A 25,376-nucleotide genomic window follows, 5' to 3' on the forward strand; every position below is an offset into this window, starting at 1 on the left:
GTGATTGGGAAACCTACCCTTCAGAGTGAGAGAACACAGTAAGTTCTCTTCATTTAGTTGTAATTTTCTTCATAAGAATTGCCTCACTGCTGAACAGGAAATCTGGAATTTCGTAGCTGTTGGTGTATCAGAAACATTAAGTCTTCACCTTTCACATGACAATGCGGGCTGGCTATGATTCTCCCTGAGTCTGCTCTATTGGGAACCTTGTTCTAATACAAGGTCATTTTCATGGAATAGTTAGAAACATTTGCAGTGGCTCTTTATTTGGCTTTCTGCTCAGTTCTGGTGCATTATCTATTTTAGGCTGTACCTGAGGATTAGACCCTGTATTAGGTGATGTCATTATTAGGAAATCTGAACTTCCCTCCTTTTCCCAGTATTCATGTAAAGCACTACTCTTCATGTGGATGAACAGTCTTCATGTGGTGAGTGATGAAACACTAGCAGTGTGCAGCTCAGTGTTTCCTAGAATTATGATGTGCTCTGAAGGATGTGTGCCTCTCAGCGGTATATTTAGCTGTGGATGTTTACAGCCTGTCTAGTGGCTTTCCCTGGTTTTGAAGCACACACGCTTCTGACCATTGCTTTCCATAACAACAGTCCCCCCTGTGCCTCTGTAGTTGCTTAGCTCAGAAGGAAGATGCCCTTTATGTGGAATGTTTCATGTCTAAAGGGGTAAGATATAAATTATCAATGGAAGGCTTCGTTTACCATACAACCTTGGTTTCAGGTATTTGTCAGTGTTTGTCTCCCTTTAGACAGCATAATCTGTTCCTCAAAGGTGAAAATAACAGTTCCGGCATCTCAGAGAAATGTTCAGGCTCCACATAGAGAGGGCGAGGACCTGGTTTGTGAGAGTGTTCTTGTAACAAGCCGTCCTTGCCATTATTTTGTGGCTTGTAGCTAGCATAATGCTAAACAGCAGTCAGAGACATTCAAGCCTGATGATTGCTTTCGCTTTGTGTTCCTGGTGAGGGCCATGAAAGCATAGCTGGGATGTCAGATAACTCAAAACCTGTGAGGCAAAATTTCCTCAAAGAGAGCGGGTGGAGGAGGAGCAGAGAGCTCTCTGTTTTGAAAACATCTCAAAAAAATCTTGGAAGGACATCATACATCTCATTTGTGTCTTCCTCTCCAAAGAGGAAGACTTTAATCTGCATAAATTAAAACATAAATTGACTAAATATGCTCCTTATTTGTATTACTCCCTTTCCTGAATGTTCCTTATTTGCAGGCCTCATGATGTCCATTGAAAGACTGAGCAGACGGGTATTCTTGTCTGAAGGCTTTGCTGAAGGTCACGGCAAGCAGGAATTATTCTTCCTCAGTACTTGCCAAGCTGCAGGTCACTTGCCATTTTCTGGGTGAGGTTGTGTGCTGTCTGCGGCTTGGTAAAGCGTATAGTTGGAGTGCAGGGGCAACTGAGGAGGAAGTTGAACGGCTGCATTTCACAACAAACAAGGTCTGGTCTTTCAAGAATGAGAGTAGGAATTGGACATGAGTTCAGGGAGAGTGTGACAGGAAAGAAACCGGAACAGTAAAATCCTTCATCCTTTCAGTGCCTTGTTTTTCTCGTGTGTAGAGTGTATGTACATGACTTTGAAAGGAACACCAAATCATCTGTAGCTTAATTGTGCTGTGGAGTTCTTATTTTCATTACACGGATGCAGCTTTTTCTCTTGTAGTTTCAGGCATAACTCAAGTTTCTTGGTGTGTTATCAGCATAAAGAACATCATAGAGAACTGCTGTTGCATCACACTATGGTAGAAGTGTCTGTTGTCCAAGGGTTACTGCACAGAACTAAGACTCTCAGCTCCTGAACTTAATTTCCTGTTTTGAAATCAACTTTGGCATGTCACAGCTGGGGCCTGTTGTTCTGAGAGCTGCTGAGCACTTGTGATTCCTCTTGAAGTCTGAAGCTGCGGGTTATGGGCATTTCTGAAACTGCAAGCTCAATTGTGTGAAGTTACATTTTCCACAACAGCCACTTGAAATGAATGGTCATTAAAAATTCAGCCTGAAGCTCCTCATGTCTCTCTCTGTCTCTTCAACGTGTTCAGTGATTATTGTGTTTTTCCACAGCCATAATAATCAGATAATTATTGTTGAACTTTGAGATTCTATACAAAATAATGTCATTTTGTATGCATGACAAATATCAAAACAATAGCGATTTGGCCACTCAGATGAAGAAATATAAAAACAATTACAGAACTAAAAAGTGTTGTAGAAGGTGAAATCTAGATAAATATCAGTCAAAGGCTTGTCACAGCGAGGTACAGCCAGTGTTTAAAGTGTTAGCCTGAGATATAGGAGATTAGATTCGGTTCCCTCCGTACTAGACTTCTGCGTGATCTTAAGCAAATAACGTGATTGTTCTTTCCCCATTTGTAAAATGTAGATAACACTCTTTCCTCACAGGCGTGTTGTGGGTGTAAGCACAAGAAGATTGCAAAGTTCCCAGAATATGGGAGGATAAGAATACCCTTGAAGCGAGATTGTTATACATAGAGATCTGGCTGTGTAGTAGCCCTCTGTCTCACACAGTGTTTTCAACTCAAACTACTTTACATCTGGCTTTGAGAGCTCAAACTTTGTTACAGAGGGTTGGAATATACAAATCTGTTTTTTTCTGTATACCGAAGCCCACTAAAAAACCAGTTTCCACAATAATATTGTCTCCTTTAATCCAGCAATATTATGCTAATTTTTATTCAATTATATTAGGGAAATAAGATTACAAAGCTTTTGTGAAGAGCTATTTATACTACTTGATATTATTTTTAATTCCATTCTGATCTCATATTGTTTGGTGTTTCATGCTTGAACACTAAATTTTCAAATTAGAGAAATTTCAAGCAGCATTTTCAGGAATATCTAAGGCACTTTGGACCCCATATTCACGGATATACTCTTCCTAGTAACTAGGATATTTTAAAAGATGTTTTGCTTTGTGGATAGCCTGCTGCCCATCACAGCCCTCAGCCCCTCCCTCGGTTCCCAGAGCCATGGAAACCACAATCAGAAGAGGCCGGGGGTGCATGTGGCTTGGTCGGGTGTCCTCTGCCATTCCTGACCGATGTCCAGCTGGGCTGGATGTTGCCTGCTGACGTACTTGCTCTTATTAAAAGGACTTGCTGACTTGTGGTGCTGGCACTGACAAGGTGACGGAAATAGTAGAGCCCTTGTTCAGCAGCAACCTCACACCAAAGGTGTGGTTGACAGCTCTGCATGAGGTGGATTATGGGATGCACAAAGGATGATTTATCTGTGACACTTTGAGAAGAATATCTTATAGGATATTAATACATCAGCAGACTTGATTAATCAATTCTCAGCCCTTATTTCGATATAATCATTCCTTGCACTGCCTTGTGACCATCTGAAATATCTATTACTTTCATACACTTCAACTTTAATAGAAAAAAAAAAAAGAAGCTATAGGATTTTCCCTTCTAAGCTCAACATTTTAGCACAAATTTCGTCTGTTGTATATTCTGGCAGAGCTGCCATTCACAGATTTACAGTTCTAGAGCTGGAATTGCTGCTGTAATGATCAGATGTCAGCACTGAATGTGAAAAGCCCATAAAATTAGCTGAGCTGCTTTGAAATATCATGGTATAAAACCGTTACTAATGCAAATTAATCCTTTGTTAGGATAACAGTAAAAAATAAATTAAATCAGAATAACTTTGTAGGTAATATGGCTTTACCTGGATAATTTTGCTAAAGGAAAGCTGCTCAGTTGCAGATAGATGCCAGGTAGCAGCCAGAGCACATCGGAGATTTCTCCTTGTACCTGGGCATTTTGAATAAAACGTGGGGTGACTCAGAGACGACCCACACTCAGCATCAGCAAACAAAAGCAGCTGCTTCTGCATAGAAAGAATATCCATGGTGCTGTTCATATTGATGCACTGATATACTGCTCGCCGATTAAAACCCCCCTATTCCCCACTGGACGCTGTATTGTTTGTTCCAGCAGTGCCCTCTGCTGTCTGATAGCATTGACTGTATGTCCAAAGAGCTTTTGCCCCCCATCTCAAGTATTTTAAATCTAGCTCTCAAAAATCATCTACCTTTAAAAAGACAGAGAAAGAAAAGATATAATGATATTAAGTTGTTTTATTAATCTATAAGTTACACAGTAACTTTAAATAAGCAAACACAAAATATCCTGTAACAAAGGCATGAGTATAGATGTCTTTCATTTTCTAGCTACGTTCTCATCCAAGAATTAAGGTGGAAAAAATGTACGGGGATATTTCTGTGGGCCCAAGCACAAGAACATCTGCGGAGACAAAGACTCCCACCTCTTTGGGTCCCCTTTGAAGTGCTGCAGTTCATTGTATGGTTTTTGCTTACAAGTAAGTTTGGGGTTTGTTCTGTAGATATGAGCTAACTGTGCTTAGAAAAACAGACACTGTTGGTGGCATCCGTTTGTAATTGTAAGCAAGACACAGTGAACAAGTAGATTCTGTTGTCTCTTGCTCAATCTTGAGCACTTTAGGAGTTTTGTGATGTCATTAGAGTTGATCTGAAATTAGAATTTACATCCTCACCGAACCAGTGTCCAGGTTAGTGACACAACAGTGAGTTGTGTGTCACTGTCTTTGAGATCCATCAGTCACACCCCCCCCCTCCAAAACAAAAAAATTACTGCTCTCCATTTTTTTGACTCTCTAATCCTTTTATCCACCTAGTTTATTTGTGAATTAAAGCTGAATTCATTCCATTTTAGAATACCCTTATAGACTTTTAAACTACTGACGTGATCATTCATGTTCACAAGATCTGGCCAGATTTTGCTCTTGATAAAGGTTGCTTTAAGCAGATCATCTGTATAGTAGTAAATACATTTTCCACTTTTACCTGTCCTAGCAACTTAAAGGTAATTGGCTAGGCCTTGAGTTGGTAACCCAAATATTTAAAAACACGAGTGGTTAAAGTTTAATCCACTGTCATGATGGTGATGTGGCAATAGACGCTGTCTGTCAGGACTCATTCTTCGCTGGGAGAGCAAGGTGGTGGTAACGCCCACGTAGTATGGTCTCTTACGGAATATGGGATGAGAAAAGCAGACCTTGTTAACGGTTGAAAGTAGGATTTTCCACCATGAATGGATACCCAAACTGCTCTGCTAACTACACCGAAATCTGGAGTCATTATTTAGTACTTGCACTGGGCATCCCTCAGCTGACCATTAACGTAGCATCTGTGATCTTCAACTGCACGGTCATCTTCACCAGAATGGCAACAAAGGATCTGCACAAGCCTATCTCTGTCCTCTTCTGCAACCTGGCATTTTCCGATCTCTTCACCAGCTTTTCTGGCTTTTGGATTTCAATGCTGTTCATCACCAATCCTGACATTACAATCTTCGGATCCAAGGATATGCTCGCACCTTATGCCTTATATACTATGTCTATTTTATCTACCATCTATAACTTGGTAAGCATTGCAATTGAACGTTATCTGGCTGTGGCTGAAAGCATGAGGACAAGATTCAGGGTTGCTAGAAACCATTCCATAGCTGCAGTTTTAATTAACTGGGTCCTTGCTTTCTTTTTGGGCTGCTTGCCATTGATGGGGTGGAACTGCCTGCATATGGAAAAAAATCTCTCTGTCCTCTACAGTCCATTTTGCGTCGACTACCTCATCTTCATCGCCATTCCCAATGTTGTGGTGGCTTTTATTGTACCTCTGTTCACTTACCTTAGAATCATTATCATCTTGAGGAAAAGAAAGCTGAAAATGAAAGCATGTGGACAAGCTACTGGCACCTACAAATCAGCTGAAATCCAGGTTGCCAGAACCAGTATTTTTATTTGGCTCCTGACGTTGATCTCCTACGCTCCTTTTTTCGCAGGAGTCATATTCGATGCCACTAACCATCAGTGCCACATCGATCTCTACCCAGGCGTCTACATCTTTCGAAATTGCACAGCTATGCTGATAACCATGAACTGTTTGGGGAACCCCATAATATATACCCTGAAAGCCAAAACTCTGGGGGCTAAACTCAAGGCTCTGAAATGCCTCTCCACCAACCGTGTCCGAGCCTGCACGGTTGAGAACATCTAGCCGGGGCCGCCCTTGGTGCAGGACTGCTGCTATCCCCGCCCTAGGCCGTGCAGTCAGGCAGAGATCGGCAATGCCGCCCGCTCCCGCCGCTTCAGCACCCAGCGGGCGGACAGCTCCCGGGCGCGGAAACCAGCGCGGGGCGCGGAAACCAGCGCGGGCGGGCGCGGAGTTGGGGGGGAACACGCCTGGAGCGTTGTGGCTTCTCTCAGCAGCTTTTGTAGTCTTCGAGTCAGCGAGCGGACGGGGCGCCCTGTTGCGGTTTCTCTTCGTGCCGGGGTCTGGGTTGGGAACGGGAGAGCTGCTGCGCGCGAGATAAAAATAACTCCATTAGCCGTGTTTGCTTTGCGTTTGGAAACAGGCTGCTGTTGTGCTCGCTTTGCTGCTGGGATGCACAACCCTGTCGTGTTAGTGTTAGTCGTATGGTGGCGAAGGCAGTTAAATGGCTAGAAAATTGTCAGCAGTCTGGGGGAAAATATAATTTTACTTTCTCGTTTACAGTCGGTCAAATTGTATCTTTGAATGTTTGATGAATCTATTAATGGGGCACTCAGCACTGGTTTACCGTGGTAATCTTAACTGCAATACATAGCTGGATTACATGGTTTTGTGAGATATTTGTGACGACACTTTTCGTATTTCTGCTTACAAATAGAGGCAGTCCACAGCTTTTGAAATTTGCACTGTTCTAGGAGAAAACCTCACCTGAATTCTTTAGTATCAGAATTGCAGTCCAGTGGCCTGTACTAAAACAAAACAAAATAAAAATGTCAAGGCCGAGTAATTTGTAAAAGGAAAAGGTTTTAACCTCTTCCTCTCCAAAAAAGCAATTGCCTACTGAATAGTTAATCTGTCAGATCCTAGCAGAGACGAAAGCTTATTCTTAGTTGAACAGGGATATTGTCTAGACAATGCTTAAATTTCTTACCTCTTGCCCAGTTACCCACCTAGAAGCCTTGACCGAATGGATCCTGGTGACATGAGCTCATCATTCTGATCTTAAAGTAGGCTCAAAGACTGCTCAACGGTATCGCATCAATGCGATAATCCGTACTGCGATAATGGTCTCACATTCATGAAACACACACAGAGTCCAGCCAAAATCAGCCCTTCCAGTCCAGCTTGGAGCTTTCAGGGATTTCTTTCCAGTTTGTTTGCTTTGCTGTCATTGTTTCAGCATTTCAGAAGGCTTGAGTGAACAAAGAACATAATCCCATTGATCTGTTCCTGAGCGGGTATGAGAAAAAGAACATGTTTTGTGTAAGAAATGGGTTCACCCACTAACGTAAGAAATGGGCAATGCCATTACATTAACAAACCCGATACTTAGTGGTTTATGTTTATTGCTGCAAAACCCCTTTTCTGTGCTACTTTACATTGAAGAACTCTGGGAGAATTTCTTTTGTCCGAATTAAAACTCAGACATTTAAGGGAATAGAGGGCACTAAATGATACATAATTAAAATGAATTATTTAAATGGATAATGTAACTCAGGCAAGATAAATCTGGCTTCATTTTTTTCTTCTGAACACAACCATTCAGAAGTGTTTTCTGTTAACTCCACCACCAGCCCCAGCTGGGTTTGGCTAGACACTGAGCATCTGTCTCCTGCTGAATGTATTTCAACCTAAACTTAATACCAGGAGATTCAACCAAAATTTACCCCAGGGCAGATGGTAAAGGTCAACCTCTGGGTGGGTTTATGATGTGATGTTTATTGTAGGGTACGATTTCCTTTGTACTGACATCAGTGGTATGTAACCACCAGAATGTTTAACGCAGTGATTGTCATTTCAAAAGCGAGGTGACAGCTGGAATCCAGCCAGAACTCCCTCAAGAGAAGAGTGTGTGTGTGTGTATATATATATATATATAAAAATAAGGCCAGGCCCTGGCGCGGGTCGGATTGCGCTCGGCCCCGCCCTGCGCTCGGCGGTGGATTTACCGACCCTACGCGGAGGCGCTCGGCGCTCCGCTGGCCGCGCCTGGCGCAGTGGTGGCCGCCATGCGGAGCTCGCGGCCGTGCGGCGTTTGCGGTGCGGCCGGGGCGGCCAAGTACCGCTGCCCACGCTGCGCCGCCGCTTAGTGAGGGCCGGGCCGGGGGGCGGCGGGCGGCGGGGCACCGGCTGGGGGCGGGGGGCGGCAGCGGCGGGGGGGTGGCGGGCGGGTGGCGGGCGGCGCGGCCTTGCCCGCCCGGTGAGGGGCGAGGGGCCGCCTCCCGCCCTTCCCCGGCGCCTCTCAGCGCGGCTCTCGCCCCACAGCTGCTCCGTGCCGTGCTGCAGGACCCACAGGGGTGAGTGACCGCCGGGCCGCGGCCGGGGAGGGAGGAGGAGGGGGCCGGGCGGGCTGCACCGCACCGCTGCTGACGCCGCGTCCTCCCGCAGAGCGATGCACGCCGGAGCCGAAGCAGGAGCGGGCGGCGGCCGGACAGGCCTTCCCCGGCGGGCCGGAGCGCGGCGGGCAGCGCGCAGGTAGGTGGGACGGGCGGGCTGCGAGGGCTCGGGGCTCCCCGCCCCCCCTGCAGCTCGGCCGTCCTCGCCCGCAGCCAGCCCCTGGTCGGTGGAGGACATCCTGACAGAAGATGACGAGCAGGACCGCGTCCCGCTGCAGAAACTCAAGCGTTTAGGTAATCTCGGGAAGTCAGGAGTCAGCCGGGGGCGCAGGGGGGCCGGGCCTTCGGCAGAGCAAGCGGAGACACTCAGAGTCCCCATGAGTTCTTCATGGAGCGCTGCAGGTGATCCCCGTTGTGCAGCTCGCTGCAAGGTCTTAAAGGTTTAAATGTCAGATACCTGCCCTTTCACCGCGTCTCTTTGAAAGTTTATTTGCAAAACCGCATCTGTAACTGTTTCAAATTAGTACTGCTTATCTTTTTTTTTAAAGGGGAATCGGAAGAACTGAGAGACTTGCTTCTGAATCCACATCTCAGGCAGCTACTGCTGACAGTCGATCAAGCAGAAGACAAAAGCTCTCTCATGAAAAAGTACATGCAGGAGCCATTATTCGTTGAGTTTGCAGACTGCTGTTTGAGAATTGTTGAGCCTCCCGAGAAGGAGAACATTCTTCCCGAGTGAGCTACTTTGGGAACATTTTTCTTTCCTTGAGATTTTTTCCCTCTGACAGAAGAGATTCGTCAGCACCCTTCTGTCTGTTTCCTCAAGGTTTGGTCACACTTTGCTTGGATGTCAGTGCTCTAATTTTCAATTTAGAGTTGATAAATAGTGCCATAGTGTTGGGCAGATTTCTGAATACTAGGAATTAAACCTGACGTTCTGTGGACTTGCTGTCTGTTGGTACAGAAATACTGTCAACCATGGGAAACGTTGCTTCCCAATGACAACATTAAATATATTTGCATTTATTTTAATCTACAAGCTGATCTTAAATGTTTTTGTTAACTAAACCTTAGATGGTCAGACACCTTCACAAGGTATTTAATAGTTTATTTTCAAGTGGCATACACAAAAGAGCTGAACATTTTCCAGACCCGCATGAGCAACAGAGACGGTGCAGAGCGCCTCTGCTGAGGACCCTGGCAGCAGTAACGCTGTTGTAGGGAGCGCTAGCAACGTGTGGCAGTTGTGAGTACGTATCTTTTGGTCCTGTAGATAAAAAGCAAGAGTCCAGGCTCACTTTTCCCTGAGACATCTGCTGTTAGTGTTGGAGCTGACTGCTGCTCGCCTCCGCAGTCAGTCAGAGGTGTTACGTTACTGAACGCTCACAGTCAGTCCAAATATAGTTGCACCTCTCAACGAGAATCCAGCCTTATTTGCTCTCTCATCACCAGCCTCTTCTCCCAGGTAGTGCCACAAGTGTTCAGTTCAAGTAGATATTGCTTAAAGCCCTTGATCTATTTTAATCATGTTGAGTGTTCCCATAGTACTGATATTTCCTCTAATATGTGCGTGTGAGAGGAGGAATGCGTCCCCCAACACGCTCTAAATTTGAAGTATATTATATTGTACGTACAATGCATTGATACAGAAAGCTCTGAGGTAGCTGCAGGTATGGACGTTGAGTAATTTGAAAGCAGCAGCTTGCAGACAGTCCTTGCCTGAAGGCAAAAGTACAGTGTATGCAGATGGCCCAAACCTATGTCGGAAGGAGTTTTTTTCTGTCCAATAAAATCTGGTTAAATCCAGTGACGGAACAGGCATCTGTGTGGGGGCTGACATTTGCGTAATGCAGGGGAGACTTCTTGCAATGGAACTTGATGGAGCCCTACAAGAAAAAGGTGGAGAGGTCAGTTGATGTTTTTGCCAGATTTTGAGCTAATTTTGCTGTTCAAACGAAGAAGTGCTTTAGTATATAAACAACTAGTGAATATGAATGAGGATGGAGGAGGACCTCCAAAGGACTCCTAGTACAAATGGATTTAAGAGAAATTATTACTACAGAGAGTACCAATACTGTAATTTGAACTGAAATTAGCTTAAACTCTGAGGACTTGAGTATTTAGGAGTATTTAGTCAGTACCAAATGTAGTACTGCTTCTTCCTACTTGTAGTAACTGTGACCAGGCACAGGCTACATTCTTGCACGCATAATTTTATGCAACCTCAAAAATTTACCAACAAAAACCCCAGCACAGGTGCAGGGCGATTTGTAACCAGAGTGCAGTTTCTGAGAGAAGCCAGTGTGGGTTGGGGCTTGTTTGTAGTAAATGGTATCTGAGACTGTTCTGCATGTGTGTAGGAGATTGAATACTTGAGGGTTGCTCCCTGCTTTCTGCCCTGAAAATCCTCTGTGCAAACTGGTCTGCGCAGCTGTCTGCACAGTGAATACAGAATTACTGGGGTATTAATACACCTGGTGGCTTCTCCCCAAGCAGAGGTTTTTTTCATGTCTTCACCTGTTGTGCAACTTGAATCCCCTAAGCAGAAGAAATACCTCGTGCGTCATAGCAGAGCCCATGTGGGAATGCTCTGCTCTGCCTTTCCGAAGCAGAGCTTTGAGCAGTTTGTTCCTAGGATGGAGATTAACGAGAGTTTTCATGCTTAGCTGAAAGTCTCAGCTCAGCCCCGTGTCTAGCTTGACCTAACGGCGTCGGAGTCATCCTCGCACACCTAAGCCCGTGTTAGGAGGGAGGCTGCAGCGTGAGGGCAGGCTCGGTGGCTGCTGTGCTCGACAGCAGAGTTCAGGTTCCTGTGCTGACGGCAGCTTGGCCGTGCCGCTGGTTTTGTTACCGGTGGCTTTGTTACCGTCAGGTTTGTTACCTGTGGGAGAGCTCTGATGGACGTGATGCCACAGCCAAAGGAACAGCTTTCCACCCTGCAGCAGTCGCTCCCCTGACGTACTCTGAGGCTCGCCAGCAGGGACAGGTCCCTCCGAAGTCCCGTTACGGTAATGGGTGCAGCAGCCAGGACAAGGCCAAGAGGCCAGAACTGAATTATTGCGTGCAGAGGCCAGCTTGTTTCCAAAGAGCAAGGTGGTTTGGCCGAGATCACCGGAGCTCCAGGAACCAAGAATGCCTTTTCATCACCCTCATCCAATTCTGCTGCTGCTAACGCAGCCATTTTTGCCTGATGAAGAGAAGGAGAACAATATTCTTGAACAAGATTCTCAAACATCTTGAACAAAATTTAAAACTGCAAAATTAAGAGTCTAAAAAAGAGGGCATCTTAAGGTACAGGACACCCTTTGGGACATTTTCCCCTTTTATGAAGGTAAGGCGCTATGCTGCCACTCTGTAGAAGCAGCTGTAGAGGACTGGCATCCATCTTCTGCACTTGAGAAGAGTTCTCTGGAGAATTGATGGTTTTGTACAGTTACCTGACAGAGGTAGATTCTTTCCCAAACACTAAGCCTGAGTCACTCAATTTCAATGCTTTCCTGCACCAGTGTACTTACTTTCCATTTTCTCCAGCTGTGCTTAATAACATTAGCAGCCCTGCGCATCCTTTGGAAGCGATTCTTGGCTAACCAGGAGCGAATAGCTGAAGATTTAATTAAAAGAAATCTGAGTACAAAGAATGTCAGAAGCTCTTGCACACAAAGTAAGAGAGATGGCACTTAAGCCTTCCCCCTGTTAATTAACATAACCACTCCTGCCACTTTAAACATCCAGTGTAACTGGAAATGTTACTTGTTACATATGTTCAGCCACACCCTTATCAAATTACCTGCTTGGATGACAGTTGCAGACCATCGCTCCTTCACTAGTTTCTTCTGTTTAAATTTTCTCCAGCAACACTGAATGCAAAATGCTTTCTCATTTAACACCTCTGCTCTTCTCACTTCAAGTTGCTCCAGCTGCATTGGGAACACGAGCCTGCAGTTAACACTCAAGGACAGAGTTGTCTTCACAACTCTTCCCTCTTCTGCAGGCTCTCGGTGTTTGTCAGAAAACCACATGTGCCTTTCAGTGAAGTGTTGGGTCAGGTTTTAGAAGTAAGAGCACTTCATTAGTGCTTATTAGATAACATATCAAATGAAAATATAAGTATCTGAGGGGGAAGAGAGTGTTGGGGGGGAAAAGTGGCCACTCACAGTGGTCACAGTAGCAGCTGGCTTAAAACTAGCTCAGTTGAAGGGGTCTGTTATGGCTGCATCCTCCAGTGCACAAGCTTTGCAGAAGTGCTGTTGTCTCCTTCATCTCCTTCACAAAGAAGCTGCTTAGGCCTGTCAGAGTAGCCAGGCCTGTCAGCTGAGGCTAAGGAAAGCCAATCCTTCCTGGAACTGGGAGGGTACCGGCACCACTAGACACAAGTGCAGCTCCTTGTCCGTTAGCAAGAAGGACGCCATTAAACAAAGCGCTTCTGATAGTTGGATTCTGATGGCTGTTTGATTTAGTTTAAGGAAAATGCCAAATTCTGGTCACACTGGCATTAGCAGGAGTATTACCTAAACCATGAGGATAATCTGTGCCAGAATCCCCAGTGTGCAAGTACACTCCAGAACTGTTCGCCAAGGAAATAGCACTTACCACAGAATTAGCCATAAATACTTTGGTTTTGCCACAGTACACCGAAGCGTTTCCTGCTCTGTTCCCTGTTTGCTCAGCAGTAGTTTGTTCTGTAACAACATTCTGAAGGATCTCAAAAACAACAGAACGTGATGCTTTGTCATCACCCGCCACCGGAGTCTCGCCTGCAGGTGAAGCATTGAAGAGAAGGTGTCACAAGTCTGGGGAATCGGGACCAAGTAATTATCTTTACACTGAGATTTCTTGGCTGTTTAGGGGGGATACACCTGCACCCAGAGGGGAGGAGGCGATGGCTGAGACAGCACTAGATCTGGCTGTGTTCAAAGGAAAAATGTGACAGCCTAGAAACCCAGCATGGTGTGTTTTAACTAGGATGTAGTTGGGGTGCTGTCTTACCACCTCCATTCTAACCCATCCGCAGGTAACAAATGCTGGTTTGGGTAGATCTAGACAATGAAACAGACGGGGGGCTCAGCTGCTCTCACAGCGTCCTACATGGAAACGTTAGAAAGCGACAGCAATGCAATTAAGAGTAGATTTGAGCAGCTAAGAAAAATCTGATGAACTACCCAAAACTCAGAGCAGTTGGGAACAAAGAACAAAAAGCAAGGAATTAGACTCGTAGCCTTAATGTGCTGAAAGATGCAGGAACAGAAAATTCTACAGCCTTCACAGGGCATCAGAAGCAGCTACAGGGACGTGTACTAAGCAGGAGTTTATTGCAGCAATAAAAGGTTATTAAAACCATTTCTGGGACATAGTACACAATATTTTACATTATGAGACAAACACGTTAGCCAGATTAATCTATTTGGAAATAGAGGTAGACTTAATTCAGACCTGTCCTTGAAAGAGATTGTGGTGTTCAAGGCAATGCTGCATGAGTTTCTGCATGCCCAATGCGGGTACATGATGGTCTTTGTATCTTTCCATCCTGGATACTGTTTGCTTTTCTGCTATAAATATTTCTAAGGAGATGAGAGCATTTTAAGGTACTGAAAACAAATATAAGCAATTCTTGCTTACAGGAAGACATCTGGTGACTATGATGGTGTTCACGGGGCTGGGCTGATAAGGGAACCAAAAGCTTATCCCCATGTTTAGGAAATTGTTTTGCTTTGTTTGCAGCTTATTACCTGCTAAAGATAAAAAGGACTAGCGACCTATCACAAAGAGGCATTTCAGCTAATGGGTTTATAATTGAGGGAGAAAGATATGGCGTGTAAGTAATTTTCAAGCTTGTACTTCATTACTTCATTCCATTTCCACAAGGTGAATAGATTTCCAGCCATTTTACTTATCTGACATAGGCTGGTTCTTATCAGTCCTGCTTCCACATCTACTGGTTACTGAGCAGACCCACTGGGTGACGATGGGATTAATCTGGGTGACAGAAGGGGGTTGCAGTAACTTTCAATACTAAATATAACCACCTGATGAACTCCTCTCAGGGGTTCATACCAGAGATGTTACCTTGTAGATTGGATTGTGTTTTTTAAAGTCCATCCTCACTCTTGCTTAGAAAAAAGAATCGCATACAGAAGTTTGCAAAAGGGAGAAGAAGCAGCAGCATCCAGGTAAGCTAGAAGGTCAGTGTGTTCGGCAAGAAAACAAGGTGGGAGAAAAAAAAGAAAGGAAGGAGAAGGAATATAAGCAAAAAGGTAAGTGGTTTTCAAGTCTACTCAAGAACCAACTCTAAATCAAATGATATTGAGGGGAACCCCAAACACTGTTGTAACTAATTGTTCTACCCAAGAGGAACACAGAAAAACAGCAATAAGATGAAAGATTTGCACCTTTTCAAAAGAGCCTGCTGTAAGCATTAGGCAAGTTAGAAACTCAGGTTGGTGATAGATTAGAAAAATATTTTGAGAATAGTGGTGTCCCTGGTGCTGAATACAGTAATTGAGTAATTGTACCTGATCTATGTGATACCAAGTTGGTGCAGTGATAATTTTACTTGATAGCAGAGGGATTAGCTAAAGAAACGTACCTTTTTTCTCAGCAGTATGATAGTTGCTCTTATCACACACTCTGTTTTTATTGGGCCCACGTGATTTTCTCAGTATTTCATAGCGCTCAGTGAAACTTTGGAAAGGGATCCTGACAGACAAACGTACAGTTAATTCCAGGCAAGTATCAGTTACTACATGGTAAATAACCTGTCCTTTGAGGGGGAAAATGGCAGAATGGCTTCAAAGATCCACTGCACAGAATGCACACAGCCTGATGCCTCTGTAGTCACCAACATGCAAGAAAATAGAGACTTTCAGGAGAAACTTCAGGAGGCTGCCTATTGCCCAGTAACTGACTTTTGCCTGTAACAAAGACTGGATGGGAATTGTGCTCCTTTATGGTAACAGTGAGCTTCACCCCATCAATACTGAGCTGTCAGAAACGTGACCAGCTCAGGCCTTGTTCCTCCATCCGCCGAAGGTGGGCAAGAAAGCCCAGTGAGGTGACTGGCTGTGATGAGATGCTCAACTTCGAGATGACTACACTTCGATGAATGCTATTTAAAATTTAATTTTAATCGTTGTAAGTGTTCCTGTGAAGCCACATTCAATTAGAAAGTTTTACTACGTGACAGTCCACATCAAAACATCTCTTGCCCAGCTTCTCAGACTGGGAAGGTACAGTGAGCTCTTGGACCAGGGGTGGGTTATAGACACATCTGGACTCTGTATTTGATTTTTTTTTTTTTCTTTTTTTGGTCCTGAATATAAGTTGCACTAGCACTGCTTGTGCTGTTACTGCGCTTTTGGACTGGCTGAATGAGCAGAGTCTCATTATCCAAAACACAGAACAACAGTCCAGATCTGTGACAGCTTTTTTATCTCCAAAACATGAAAGAGAGGTGCCCAAATAAGCTTAAAAGCAAGCAGTCAGCAGAACTCTTCAGATAGCTTTGAAAGAATCAGTAATTTGGTGATCTGAAACAGACTGCAAAATACTTAGATTTCCTGCTTATGAGCTCTTCTGAATAACTAATATGCCACTAATTGCCATCAGAATGGATTATAAAAGATGTTGCTTAAGAAGTTCGGACTTACCTAATCGGGAAGCCCGCTGCACTGATGGTGATGGCTTCGACTATTCCACACGCCTGAAGCTGGTTGAGAACCTGAGGCATAAATTGAGCTGGTTGAGGTAAGCGCTGCCTTTGGGGAAGCTGCTGCCACGGCCTGCGCAGCAGCGCCACAGCTCGCCTGCTGTGCGCCCCCAGGCTGCGGAACGAGGGAGTTACTACTGCTCTGAGTAATACCCGGAGTAGGGTCAAGGTAGTGCTAATTCAGGGACAGTCCTCGCGTGCCCTCCCTTGTGGTATCCACACACCCCGCGCTGCCCGAAGGCAGCGATTATGAAAACCCAGTGTTGGTATTTTAATACTACTTGCATGCAATCAGCAAATTCTCTGAGTGTTTAAAATTAATGCAGCACTACTCCAGCTGCTTGTTTTTACATCAGATGAGGTTCTCTAGTGATAGCTGTACTCTGCTCCCAAGGACGTGCTTGTCGGCTGATCTCATCTCACTTGTCCTAGACTAGACTCCAGGAGCAAGCAAAGTTTTGCTGTGGGCATTCACCACGAGGATATCTGTGTGACCAGGACTGCTGAGCTGTCAGATCACCTTTATCTATTCTGAGGGCTGGGATGGTGGCACCTCAGATAACCCAGGAGCGCTCTGGTAAGAGAACTTCTCATACAGCGACAAGTAAGTTGCACCTGGAAGAGCTGCTGTGCGTACTAGCTCCATTTTAGACAAACATTATCACTGATTCTGGATGTTTATCTTGGAAGCGCCAAAGGAGAAAAAACTATTTCAAAATGTGCTGTGAAAAGAGCTTTGTGAGTGACTCAAGATTGTAAGAGCCCCAATGCAAAGTCCCACACAGTCTCTAGGAAGCTTCTCATTGACTCAGTGAGGAAAGGCTTTTGAAAAGTTACCTCTTCTCTGTTAAAAGTCATTGCCTTGCAGTCAGCATTGGGCTTGATGCATCGGATGTAATGCGGGGTGGTACTGTTCAAAATCTGCATGAGATGTTCCAGTGAACCCTGTAGAAAACAAATACAGGTTTAATTAGGGACTCCTCCTCCACAGGTAGTTTAGCTAATGAGTGGTCTACAAAAACAATGAAGTTGTTTTTTGCAAGGATGGCCTTAGACTCAGAATTAGCAGAGCTCTTCTGTAAGGACAGCTTAAGCAAAAAATCCCCTCTATGGATGCTTTTGTAAAACTATTGATAGTAAATTCAGAAAGTTTCCAAAATTACAGCAGGGCCATCAGTTGAAGCTAACCCCTCATGAGGAAGAGGAAGGAAGAAGCCTCAAAAAGGCAGAGGCCCAACTGTTAAAGGAGTGAGTTAAAACCTAGAGAATATCAGGAGTCTGAAGCTATTTCTGGTTTACAGCTGTTTCAATTTAATAATATTTACTGATCTTGGTCCAACGATTCTCTTTTCTTGTTTAGTTATGAAGATAGCAGTAGAAAGCAGAAACTTGAATAGGATGTACCTTGAACTTTGACACCACTGTAACAACAGCTGCTCTGTTCTGGGTTTTGATGCTATTTTGGTTCCTTTCTGTCACAGGAAATAATTTTTGAAGTAAAGGGTCCTTAGAATTCTGCAAAACATGGACCAGCTCTGGTGGAATGGGGTCCTGCAAACACAGACATGACTCATTAGTATTTGGACTTAGGCAGAAACCTGCCACCTTTGAAAATGACTAAAAATTCCACATATATAGATGGAACTGTATTTCTGAAGCCAACTTTGATTAAACCACAGCTGTAGTTTCAAATCTGACTGCATACATTCATTCATAGTCAGATTCAGGAACAAAAACCAGTGTTTGGCTGAAGATTTAGCAAATCCAGTCAAATGTACGACTGCTCCTAACATCGTTCTCGTTATACAAGGTAAGTGAGCTAGAAGTCTCAGGACTAGTTTAATCCCCATAGGGCAGTCTGCAGCAGACATTAGAAAAGCTATTAGAAAGTCTTCCTTTTAATTAAGAGATGGTATCTTATTGCATCACCTAATACCACTTGCCATAATTGCTGGTGATGTCAGAAATGACAAGGGACCCTCATATCTGCAGACTATTTCACTTATTCCCTGATGGCAAATCGAGGCCAAAACTTGAGTTTTTTGGTACTTTCAGTAGTTGAGTCTTTGAGTAGTTGCTCTTGTTTCTCACAAACTTATCTGAACTTTAGGGGTATATGAAGTGCTCTATTTATGGTTATAGAAATGCCCTGATGCCATTAACCCTCCTGCATTGTCTCAGGATTCTTCAGGAATGGAAGAAGCCCTGATTTAGTGATGGTCCACTTAATCCTCAGCTGAAAGGTCTGCTAACAAAGCATTTGCTTGTGCCAGTGATGGTTTGGTGAAAATCAGACCAAGAACATTACCCAGTTTTACGTGGCCTGAAGGATTTATTTGGAGCAAGGTACGTATAATCCAGTAAGCACCACTGAATATGCTTGTTAGTGATGCTTTGATTTAAATTGCTTTTGGTCTGTAAGATTTTTTGGTTTGTTTTTTTAAACAGCTCTTTCTGAAAACACCTACCTTATTTTTCTCCACCATTGCTGCCAGCTGATAGCAGACTTTGCCAGCATAATGTGAAATAATAAAGTTAGGCTTCTTACTAAACTTGTTTCGACTTAAACATTGATTATTAGACAAGGCTTTCTCAATCCGAGTTTGAAACAGGTCAGTGTTAGAGGATCTATTCAGACGGCACTCCTGCACAGCAAACGAGACAAAATTGCAGCATCTCTTATTTCTCATAAAGAACTGTCTTTAAAAGCTAAGACATGTTACATTTAAATTAATTTTACATTTAGAGTTGATTTGAGTATGCAAGCCCTGAAATCTTGGGGGGAGGGGGGGGGTAAAAAATGTAATTGAGGCTTTATATTTGAATCAGAACATCCAGGATCAGAGGAAAAAAGACAGGATTGTTCTGAAAAATAAGCTCTGCAGAAATTGCATAGCTGACAAGTTTCCTAATGTAGTTTTCATGTTTTCTTTGGTGGCATGGGACAGAAGAAAGGCAACTAGGCCAAAAGCAGTAGGGGTTTAGATCCACACGTACCTCATTCAGCAAAGAAAAAATGCTGAGAGGATTGCCCTCTATCAGATCGAGGCAGTTCTGGTTGTCCTGGTAGTTTATGAAAGACCACTGTAGGCCTTCAGCTGCGTATTCTTCCTGAAGTAAGAGAGAAACTGGTTATTCTGCAGCAGAGGGCACTAGAGCTCAAACAACTCTGTCCCTTTTCGCAGTTTGATGCAGTTACTGTTTAACAAGTTAACCCCAGGCTCAGCCTGCTCATCCAAAGCTCAGCTCATGTTCAACAGCAATCTTGAGGAAAAAAAAAAAACACATTAATGAGGATATTCTACCCCAGGTAGCTTTGGAGTATGTAGCAGATCCTGCTGGAAAAATTTGTTTAAGTATTACTTGGGAACCTCACAGATTTATCTGCAAGGCTGCTTTGCAGAGTAAACAGAGGCTCTCCTGGCTGTACCGAGTTCTGCGCTGAAGGGCAGGGAACACACAGAACTCCTTCCTTAGATCAGGACATAGCCCTGAACCGACACTGCATGCCAGACTTTACTAGCTGGGCTCCATTTAAAACAAATCCTGATCCAAAAGGAACTGGAGAAAGATACCGGTGGAAATAATTTGTACAATATTTCTGCTGATGTACAGAACAAACCGTCAGGAGTGTTTAACAAGCACAAGCTCCGGCCAGTTAGTTTAAAAGTCTCCTGCTAAAAGCTTGCTCAGCACAGCCACTAATGGCGTTTAAGTGGTTTGGGACACGGCCAGGTCAAAAGAGGCAAGAGGGCAGGCAGTAATTGGGAGGGGCACTATAAACAGAGGTCGTGAATCAGTTTCAAGGAAAGTAATTGTGTGCTTGAACTTGGTTTCCATCTTCACTGCCCATTAACCCCTGGCATACTGATGAGGGCAGGCAGGAAAAAAAAAAAAAAAAAAAAAGGCTGGGCATATGAAAGCACAAATTATGGTCCAAGAGATATTTATCTCCTGAATAAATTGATAAAACTAGGTCATGAGGCAGAAGGTACCATGATGTCAGTGCCATAAAGAAATTAATTCTCCAGATTCCAGTTGATGGCAAAGAGCATTGTGGTAATGTATGTGTGATGTGGAGGAATTCAGCGAGGACTGGAGGACATCTGTTAGAGCAGCAGCCTAGGCCTGGCAGGGACTCTGTAGCTTTCAGAGCACTCAGATGAGAGCTGGAATTAGCCGTGTGTGACCAGTTAGGCAAGTGACTGCAATGCATTTAGCGTGGTGCAAATACATTCTCTACTGTGAAACAACAACTCATGTACCTCCTCAGTCAAAAATAAAAGCTGATGCACACTGTGGTTTTGTCTTTAAAGGTACCAGCATGACAAGTGGCTTTCTGAAGCTGCTCTCCTGCGGCAGAAGGCCTCCGCCAGGTACCACGTGCTGCTGCCATTGGGCTACAAGGTTCTGCTGGGCACTCTGCCTTCACACTAAGCTCAGGTCTAGAAGCTCCCCGCCCGTTTAGGTACTTTATGCTTGGTGAAGAGAATTAGTGTGGCTATAAGCAGCAGCTTTCAAGAGAATCTCAATTTAGGCTACGCTTACCTCAAGAATTTAGTTTTAAGTGTTCAGCTCTTTCAGGGAAAGCAGTTTAATAGGCCACAGAGCCAATGGAGCTGTGTAATAGGGAACAGATTTCCAGCAGGCAAGAGAGCAACTGTCTCATTCCAACTGCCCCACACTCTCCTCTTTAAAAAAGCAATTGTTACTCACATCCTACTGATTTCTGTGGCGTTACTTACTCGACTAAAGCTTGCAATCTGACCAGAGGCACAGAAATACAATTAAAGGGACAAAAGATGCCATTTTAAAATTAGATATTTAACATTTGATCTTAGTGGTATTACCTGTTGTGCCTTCAGATAGTGTGCTACAAAGTGCTGCTGCAGTTTCTCATTGGCGTAGTTAATACAAAGCTGTTCCAAGTTGTTTTCAGGGAAGGCTTCAAAACCATAAACATCCAGCAAACCTAGAAGGAGTGTAGGAAGACAGTGCACTTTGGTCTAGGAGTAGCTGGAAGGAGTTACGGTTACTCCCTTAAACCAGTTAAATAACCATACCTATGAAGCTGGTCCACACTGACGGGTCTGCGTAGATGCTTTCGTTTATGACCAAAACGAGCCATTCAAACAATCTGCAATGACAACTGGATTAGTTGGAAAGTGCTTGCTTATAAAAATCCCAGTAGTGTTCTTTTACTGCCATTTATACCAGTATCACATGGAAAAAACAAAAAATTGTGACATGCTGCCTGCTGACATGAAACAGCGGTTCTCTGAAGATCTCTCTATCGGATACAGCAGCTGTGTCTGCATCTACAACTGAATCAAGGGTGTGTTGAGAGGGGAAGGGAGAGTTACACCGTTACTGAGTCCAAGCAGAAAGACAGGGAAAATAAATCTCTCTGGCCTCCGTATTCCCTCACAAAAATTCTACGGATTAGCACAGCAGCTGGGCCTACGTGTCCTTACCTAGCGTAGATCACTTTGGCGAGGCAGTCCCTTCTTGTCTCGCATTCGGCTCTGGAGCATGGCTTCTTGAAGACTTGTTGTTGTTTTCCAGCAGTTATTGTTCGAATTCTTAATGATTCCAGTAGTTCCTCGACAGGTATCTTCAGCAGATCTCCAGCAGTCTTCACAAAATCTTGTTCAGGAAAAAAAAAACATTGCAAGGTTATCTGGAATGTCAAATGAACGCAGCCCCTTTGAAGTTATGGAAGGTCCAGAGATCGTATAGAAAAATGACGCTTCCATGCACTCACCAACTTAAATGTGGATTTTGGATCTTTTTACCCAAACTTGGAAGACCAGGCTCTTAATTTGGATGTACCTTACCTCTAGAATTTTAGGTACTCTATTTCAAATGAAACAATACCAAGAAAGTCTGAAGTCTGCCACACTGAAGTAGGCATTTTAGAGAGTACTCTCTAGCTATGTCTTTGTTACTTTTTCACCTTTTTTGAGCAGAGACCTCTAAATCCAGATAGGCAAATCAAACAGTCATGACCAGAAAAAACAGGGATTTGGAGGATAGTCAGGAAACGTAGAAACATGAGTATTTGCTAACAAAGCATTTAAGATCTTGCTAACCTGAGCTGTATGCAAAACTATTTGAATATTAAGTAGTGTGAATTCAGAGCATGTGAAATAATAGTAGGAAACTTCACTATTCAGGACAGCGTTGTAGTTCTGAAGGGAACCTAGATCCACAAACCTCCCGAAGACATGCAGAACAACTTATGTTCTGTGCTGCAATTTAACAGATTTGCTGTTATTAAGTGGAGTTTTAGGCTTTATCATAAAAACATCAAAGCTTTAATTTTAAGAGCGCTGCTCTTCACTCCGGGTCAGATTTCTGTAAGTCTTGTGATGTCAGCATAAGATTACAATCACGAGCAACAGTTCTGCCAATAATCCTTCTAAAATGACTGTCTAATGCTGCAGTTGCCTTGACCTGTAACAGAAGGATATTATCTCTCCGAGCAGGGGAGCATTAGGTTTTCGTTTGCTCAGTACTTTGAAACCGTGAAGTACCGAACAAAAGCACACTTAAATTTTGGGTTGTGCATGACCTTGATAGTCTCCTATCAAGCAGGAGAGCATAGCAATCCTTTCCATGAGGCATCTGCACTAAGATAACAAGACTCTCTGGAGCATGGCATGCTTGTTGCCTCACCTTTGGTTTTGTCTTCTAGTTCACAAGGCTGAGACTCATCCACTGGATTAGAGAATTGAACATTCCCGAGATGGAGAAGGCCTGACAATACCTGAAATGTAACCAATCCTTGAGTTTTCTAAAGCAGAGCTCCCCTCCAAGGCAGTGTCCTCTGAGCCTTCCCTTAGCCACACAAACAGGACAAGTCAAAACATTTCTGCACAAAAAAACCCAAGTAGATTTCAAGCTTCTATGTTAATTCCTAATGCTGCAATTACTGAAGGAAAACTAAAGTTCACAGGTGCAGGCTTTTAGTTGAGATCTAATATTTGGCTATGCAGTCCGGAGCACCAAACAACCCACGTTCTGTCCATTGATACGGATTTACTTCTGCAGATATCCCACCCTAAAAAGACATCCCAAACATCATTAGCAGCCTCGTGGTGACCATGCTTTGTACCTGACCTTGAAAATATTGTTCTGCGTGGAGCAGTCAATGCCCAAGTGAAACATTGCATCTCTGGTCACCTCGAAGCAGTCCTCTGAAAAGCCAAACAAGTGCTATTTTAAAGAAAGCCATGCACACAAACACAGGCGAGCCCAACACTCTACACCATGTCCAGTTTGGCTGGAATTGCCAAAGGAGATCAAGGAATTTGGTAAATCCCAGAGTACAAGCTGGAGAACCAAGTCACTGACTTAATACTGACTCTGTGGGGCTCTGAAGTTAGGCAGCGGGTTGCTGAAGCACATCCAAAGACAAGACAGTTTCTAAACATAGCCACAGAGAGATGCAAATTCGCCAGGCCAGAAACCGCTGCTTTAAGCCAGGTGAAAACTCTTAATAGTGCAAACTGAAACTTAAAAAGAATCACATTAATGCAGGTGGCTTTGCAAAGTCTCTGCTGTCGGCTGACCAACCTGGGTCAGGGGATTTAATAGGACAGACAGGCTTTTGCCTGCCTCCCTTTAAAGTCACAGCCGTTATTAGTGGACAGTCTGTGCAACTAATCTTTACCATCTAAGTTTCTTTCAGAATTTGGCAGCCAGCGGTAGTCAGCCCCTTCTGGAAGGTTCCATTCCAGCCTCTCCTCTGCAGTAGCACCTTTTGTGATCTGGAGACAGAAAACAAGGTAACAACTGAATTCTGCCTTTGGTATTTACAGCTCACAGACAATGAAGAATAACGTACTGGGAGCATGATTTATTTTGGAAGCATGGCAGACAGGAAAACTGTTAAATATTAAAAGCTGCAAAAATCTGGTGATTTCATCCCCACTGTTTGTCAGAAACATCTAGCAAAATTAACAGAAGGCAAACCTGATAAAAAATATGGAAGTTTCTTTCATTGGGGGCCTGATAGGCAACTCTGGTCTTCTCCAAAAGGAAAGTCTGAATGGAAGCACTACTCAGATGGTGGAATCTAGAGGGGAAAAAAAAGCAAAGACTTTAACAAAACTTCCTCACAGAATCCAATAGATGTTGCGTTGTTACGATACCAACTGACTATGAATGCTTTGCAGTTCACATTCAGTTTTGTGCAAGCTTAATGTGATATTTTTTTCAGAGTTCTTAACTGCATCTCTGTTTTTGCATTGCTCTTTTTAGAGATCAGGGTGAGAGCTTGCAGAAAAAAAAAAGTAAGATATAAGCCTCTAGCAAACCAAAATATGTTCTAAAGGCAGATAAAATATTCTACGGCAGACTTCAGAATCAGGCTTGTAGAGATTTAAAGGAACAAGACAATAGATAAGGTTTTTACACAGTAATTATTACCTGTCTAACTGAAGCTGGATGTATTTTCCAAAACGGCTACTGTTGTTATTCCGCAGGGTACATGCATTTCCTGTGAAATTGCCAGTGACAGATACAGCATAATCAGAGTGGTTCCACTCCTCCATGTAGGACATATAGATATTAAGGGTGATTTGTATATAGCTCCAGTATTTGAAGAGTTGGTCTTTTAAGGAGAGGACCAAGAGCTAGCTTAGACCTTAACAAAGAAAATTCCCACAGTGGCCACTACTTCTTTTTGCTGTTAAAAAAAAGCCTCATTTACCAAATGCTTCCATGACAGGGTTGGAATCCAACACTCTCTTCTCTATCCTTTCCACAGTTTCATTGCCTTTTGGGGAGATAACTGAAGCAGCAACAGAAGCATAGAATTTCATAAGGCAGCGAGATGTCCAGGTCTGCAAGAGAGAGGCTTGACAATAGGCCATTGTTTTCACCACGTTATTAGTTATGTCAGTTAGTGAAACAGTGCTAGCTTCTGAAAACACAGCATGCAGCTGGCGATGATGCTAAAGGGAGTAATTATGTCAGGTTTGTAGCTCTAGTTCAGTGGAAACTTTTTGTGCATATGCTTACGTGCAACAGATACACATTTAAATGCTGTTGGAGTGCTTTGCTGAATGGCAGTTTTATCAAGATGCAACCATCTGGAAACTCAGCTAGAATTAACTGCTCGTATCTTAAGATGAATTGAATATAAATGGACTTTGAGTCATTAACACTCAGCAAATCATTTTGTTCTCAGGCTTAAAAATATCCTCAATATCTTCCTGAATAGGGATGGCCCATTACAGAAGGGCCTAG

At 43.7% G+C, this 25,376-nt stretch overlaps 3 protein-coding genes and 1 long non-coding RNA gene across 9 annotated transcripts in view; 3 read left to right on the forward strand and 1 right to left on the reverse strand.

Moving 5' to 3' along the window:
• Positions 1 to 4,998: 4,998 nt before the first annotated feature.
• LOC141952721 (lysophosphatidic acid receptor 1-B-like) lies at positions 4,999 to 6,089 on the forward strand. The gene has a single exon (XM_074890483.1). It carries the CDS (start codon positions 5,121 to 5,123, stop codon positions 6,087 to 6,089), a length of 969 nt encoding a protein of 322 aa, XP_074746584.1. The 5' UTR covers positions 4,999 to 5,120.
• A 1,957-nt stretch (positions 6,090 to 8,046) lies between these two features.
• On the forward strand, positions 8,047 to 9,458 carry ZNHIT3 (zinc finger HIT-type containing 3). 2 transcript variants are annotated; one of them, XM_074890443.1, is made up of 5 exons: positions 8,047 to 8,172; positions 8,349 to 8,380; positions 8,472 to 8,558; positions 8,633 to 8,713; positions 8,968 to 9,458. In XM_074890443.1, the coding sequence occupies exons 1-5, from the start codon at positions 8,093 to 8,095 to the stop codon at positions 9,156 to 9,158; spliced, it is 471 nt and encodes a 156-aa protein (XP_074746544.1). In that variant the 5' UTR covers positions 8,047 to 8,092; the 3' UTR covers positions 9,159 to 9,458. The 2 variants fall into 2 exon arrangements, with proteins under 2 accessions (XP_074746544.1, XP_074746545.1); XM_074890444.1 differs by lacking the exon at positions 8,633 to 8,713.
• Positions 9,459 to 9,506: 48 nt separating this feature from the next.
• The window catches only part of MYO19 (myosin XIX), a 28,630-nt gene continuing 12,760 nt past the window's right edge, over positions 9,507 to 25,376 (reverse strand). For all 5 annotated transcript variants that reach the window (XM_074890437.1, XM_074890436.1, XM_074890435.1 and 2 more), the window contains 20 exons: positions 24,838 to 24,970; positions 24,555 to 24,624; positions 24,099 to 24,201; positions 23,797 to 23,893; positions 23,244 to 23,320; positions 22,800 to 22,890; positions 21,596 to 21,767; positions 21,185 to 21,258; positions 20,972 to 21,093; positions 19,119 to 19,232; positions 18,590 to 18,766; positions 17,526 to 17,672; positions 16,959 to 17,066; positions 16,063 to 16,133; positions 15,003 to 15,112; positions 13,010 to 13,173; positions 12,207 to 12,336; positions 11,935 to 12,020; positions 11,301 to 11,606; positions 9,507 to 10,305 (listed from right to left, as the gene is read on the reverse strand). In XM_074890437.1, the coding sequence (XP_074746538.1) occupies positions 10,177 to 10,305; positions 11,301 to 11,606; positions 11,935 to 12,020; positions 12,207 to 12,336; positions 13,010 to 13,173; positions 15,003 to 15,112; positions 16,063 to 16,133; positions 16,959 to 17,066; positions 17,526 to 17,672; positions 18,590 to 18,766; positions 19,119 to 19,232; positions 20,972 to 21,093; positions 21,185 to 21,258; positions 21,596 to 21,767; positions 22,800 to 22,890; positions 23,244 to 23,320; positions 23,797 to 23,893; positions 24,099 to 24,201; positions 24,555 to 24,624; positions 24,838 to 24,970 (2,481 nt within the window). In that variant the 3' untranslated portion in view covers positions 9,507 to 10,176. The remainder of the gene's footprint in view (positions 10,306 to 11,300; positions 11,607 to 11,934; positions 12,021 to 12,206; positions 12,337 to 13,009; positions 13,174 to 15,002; positions 15,113 to 16,062; positions 16,134 to 16,958; positions 17,067 to 17,525; positions 17,673 to 18,589; positions 18,767 to 19,118; positions 19,233 to 20,971; positions 21,094 to 21,184; positions 21,259 to 21,595; positions 21,768 to 22,799; positions 22,891 to 23,243; positions 23,321 to 23,796; positions 23,894 to 24,098; positions 24,202 to 24,554; positions 24,625 to 24,837; positions 24,971 to 25,376) is intronic.
• Positions 17,955 to 24,974, forward strand: LOC141952700 (uncharacterized). Its single transcript, XR_012631695.1, has 4 exons — positions 17,955 to 18,467; positions 20,438 to 20,497; positions 23,805 to 23,911; positions 24,895 to 24,974. It is a non-coding gene; the product is annotated as an uncharacterized LOC141952700 (long non-coding RNA).

Source organism: Strix uralensis, chromosome 20, assembly GCF_047716275.1.
Source record: "Strix uralensis isolate ZFMK-TIS-50842 chromosome 20, bStrUra1, whole genome shotgun sequence".
NCBI classification, from domain to species: Eukaryota; Metazoa; Chordata; class Aves; order Strigiformes; family Strigidae; genus Strix; species Strix uralensis.

Excerpts from the sequence above, each read along its gene's own strand:
- ZNHIT3 (XM_074890443.1), top strand. The coding sequence starts at position 8,093 with ATGCGGAGCTCGCGGCCGTGCGGCGTTTGCGGTGCGGCCGGGGCGGCC. Across the intron at positions 8,381-8,471 it reads GTGCTGCAGGACCCACAGGG|AGCGATGCACGCCGGAGCCG; the intron begins GTGAGTGACCGC and ends GTCCTCCCGCAG. Across the intron at positions 8,559-8,632 it reads GCGCGGCGGGCAGCGCGCAG|CCAGCCCCTGGTCGGTGGAG; the intron begins GTAGGTGGGACG and ends CCTCGCCCGCAG.
- LOC141952721 (XM_074890483.1), top strand. The coding sequence starts at position 5,121 with ATGAATGGATACCCAAACTGCTCTGCTAACTACACCGAAATCTGGAGT.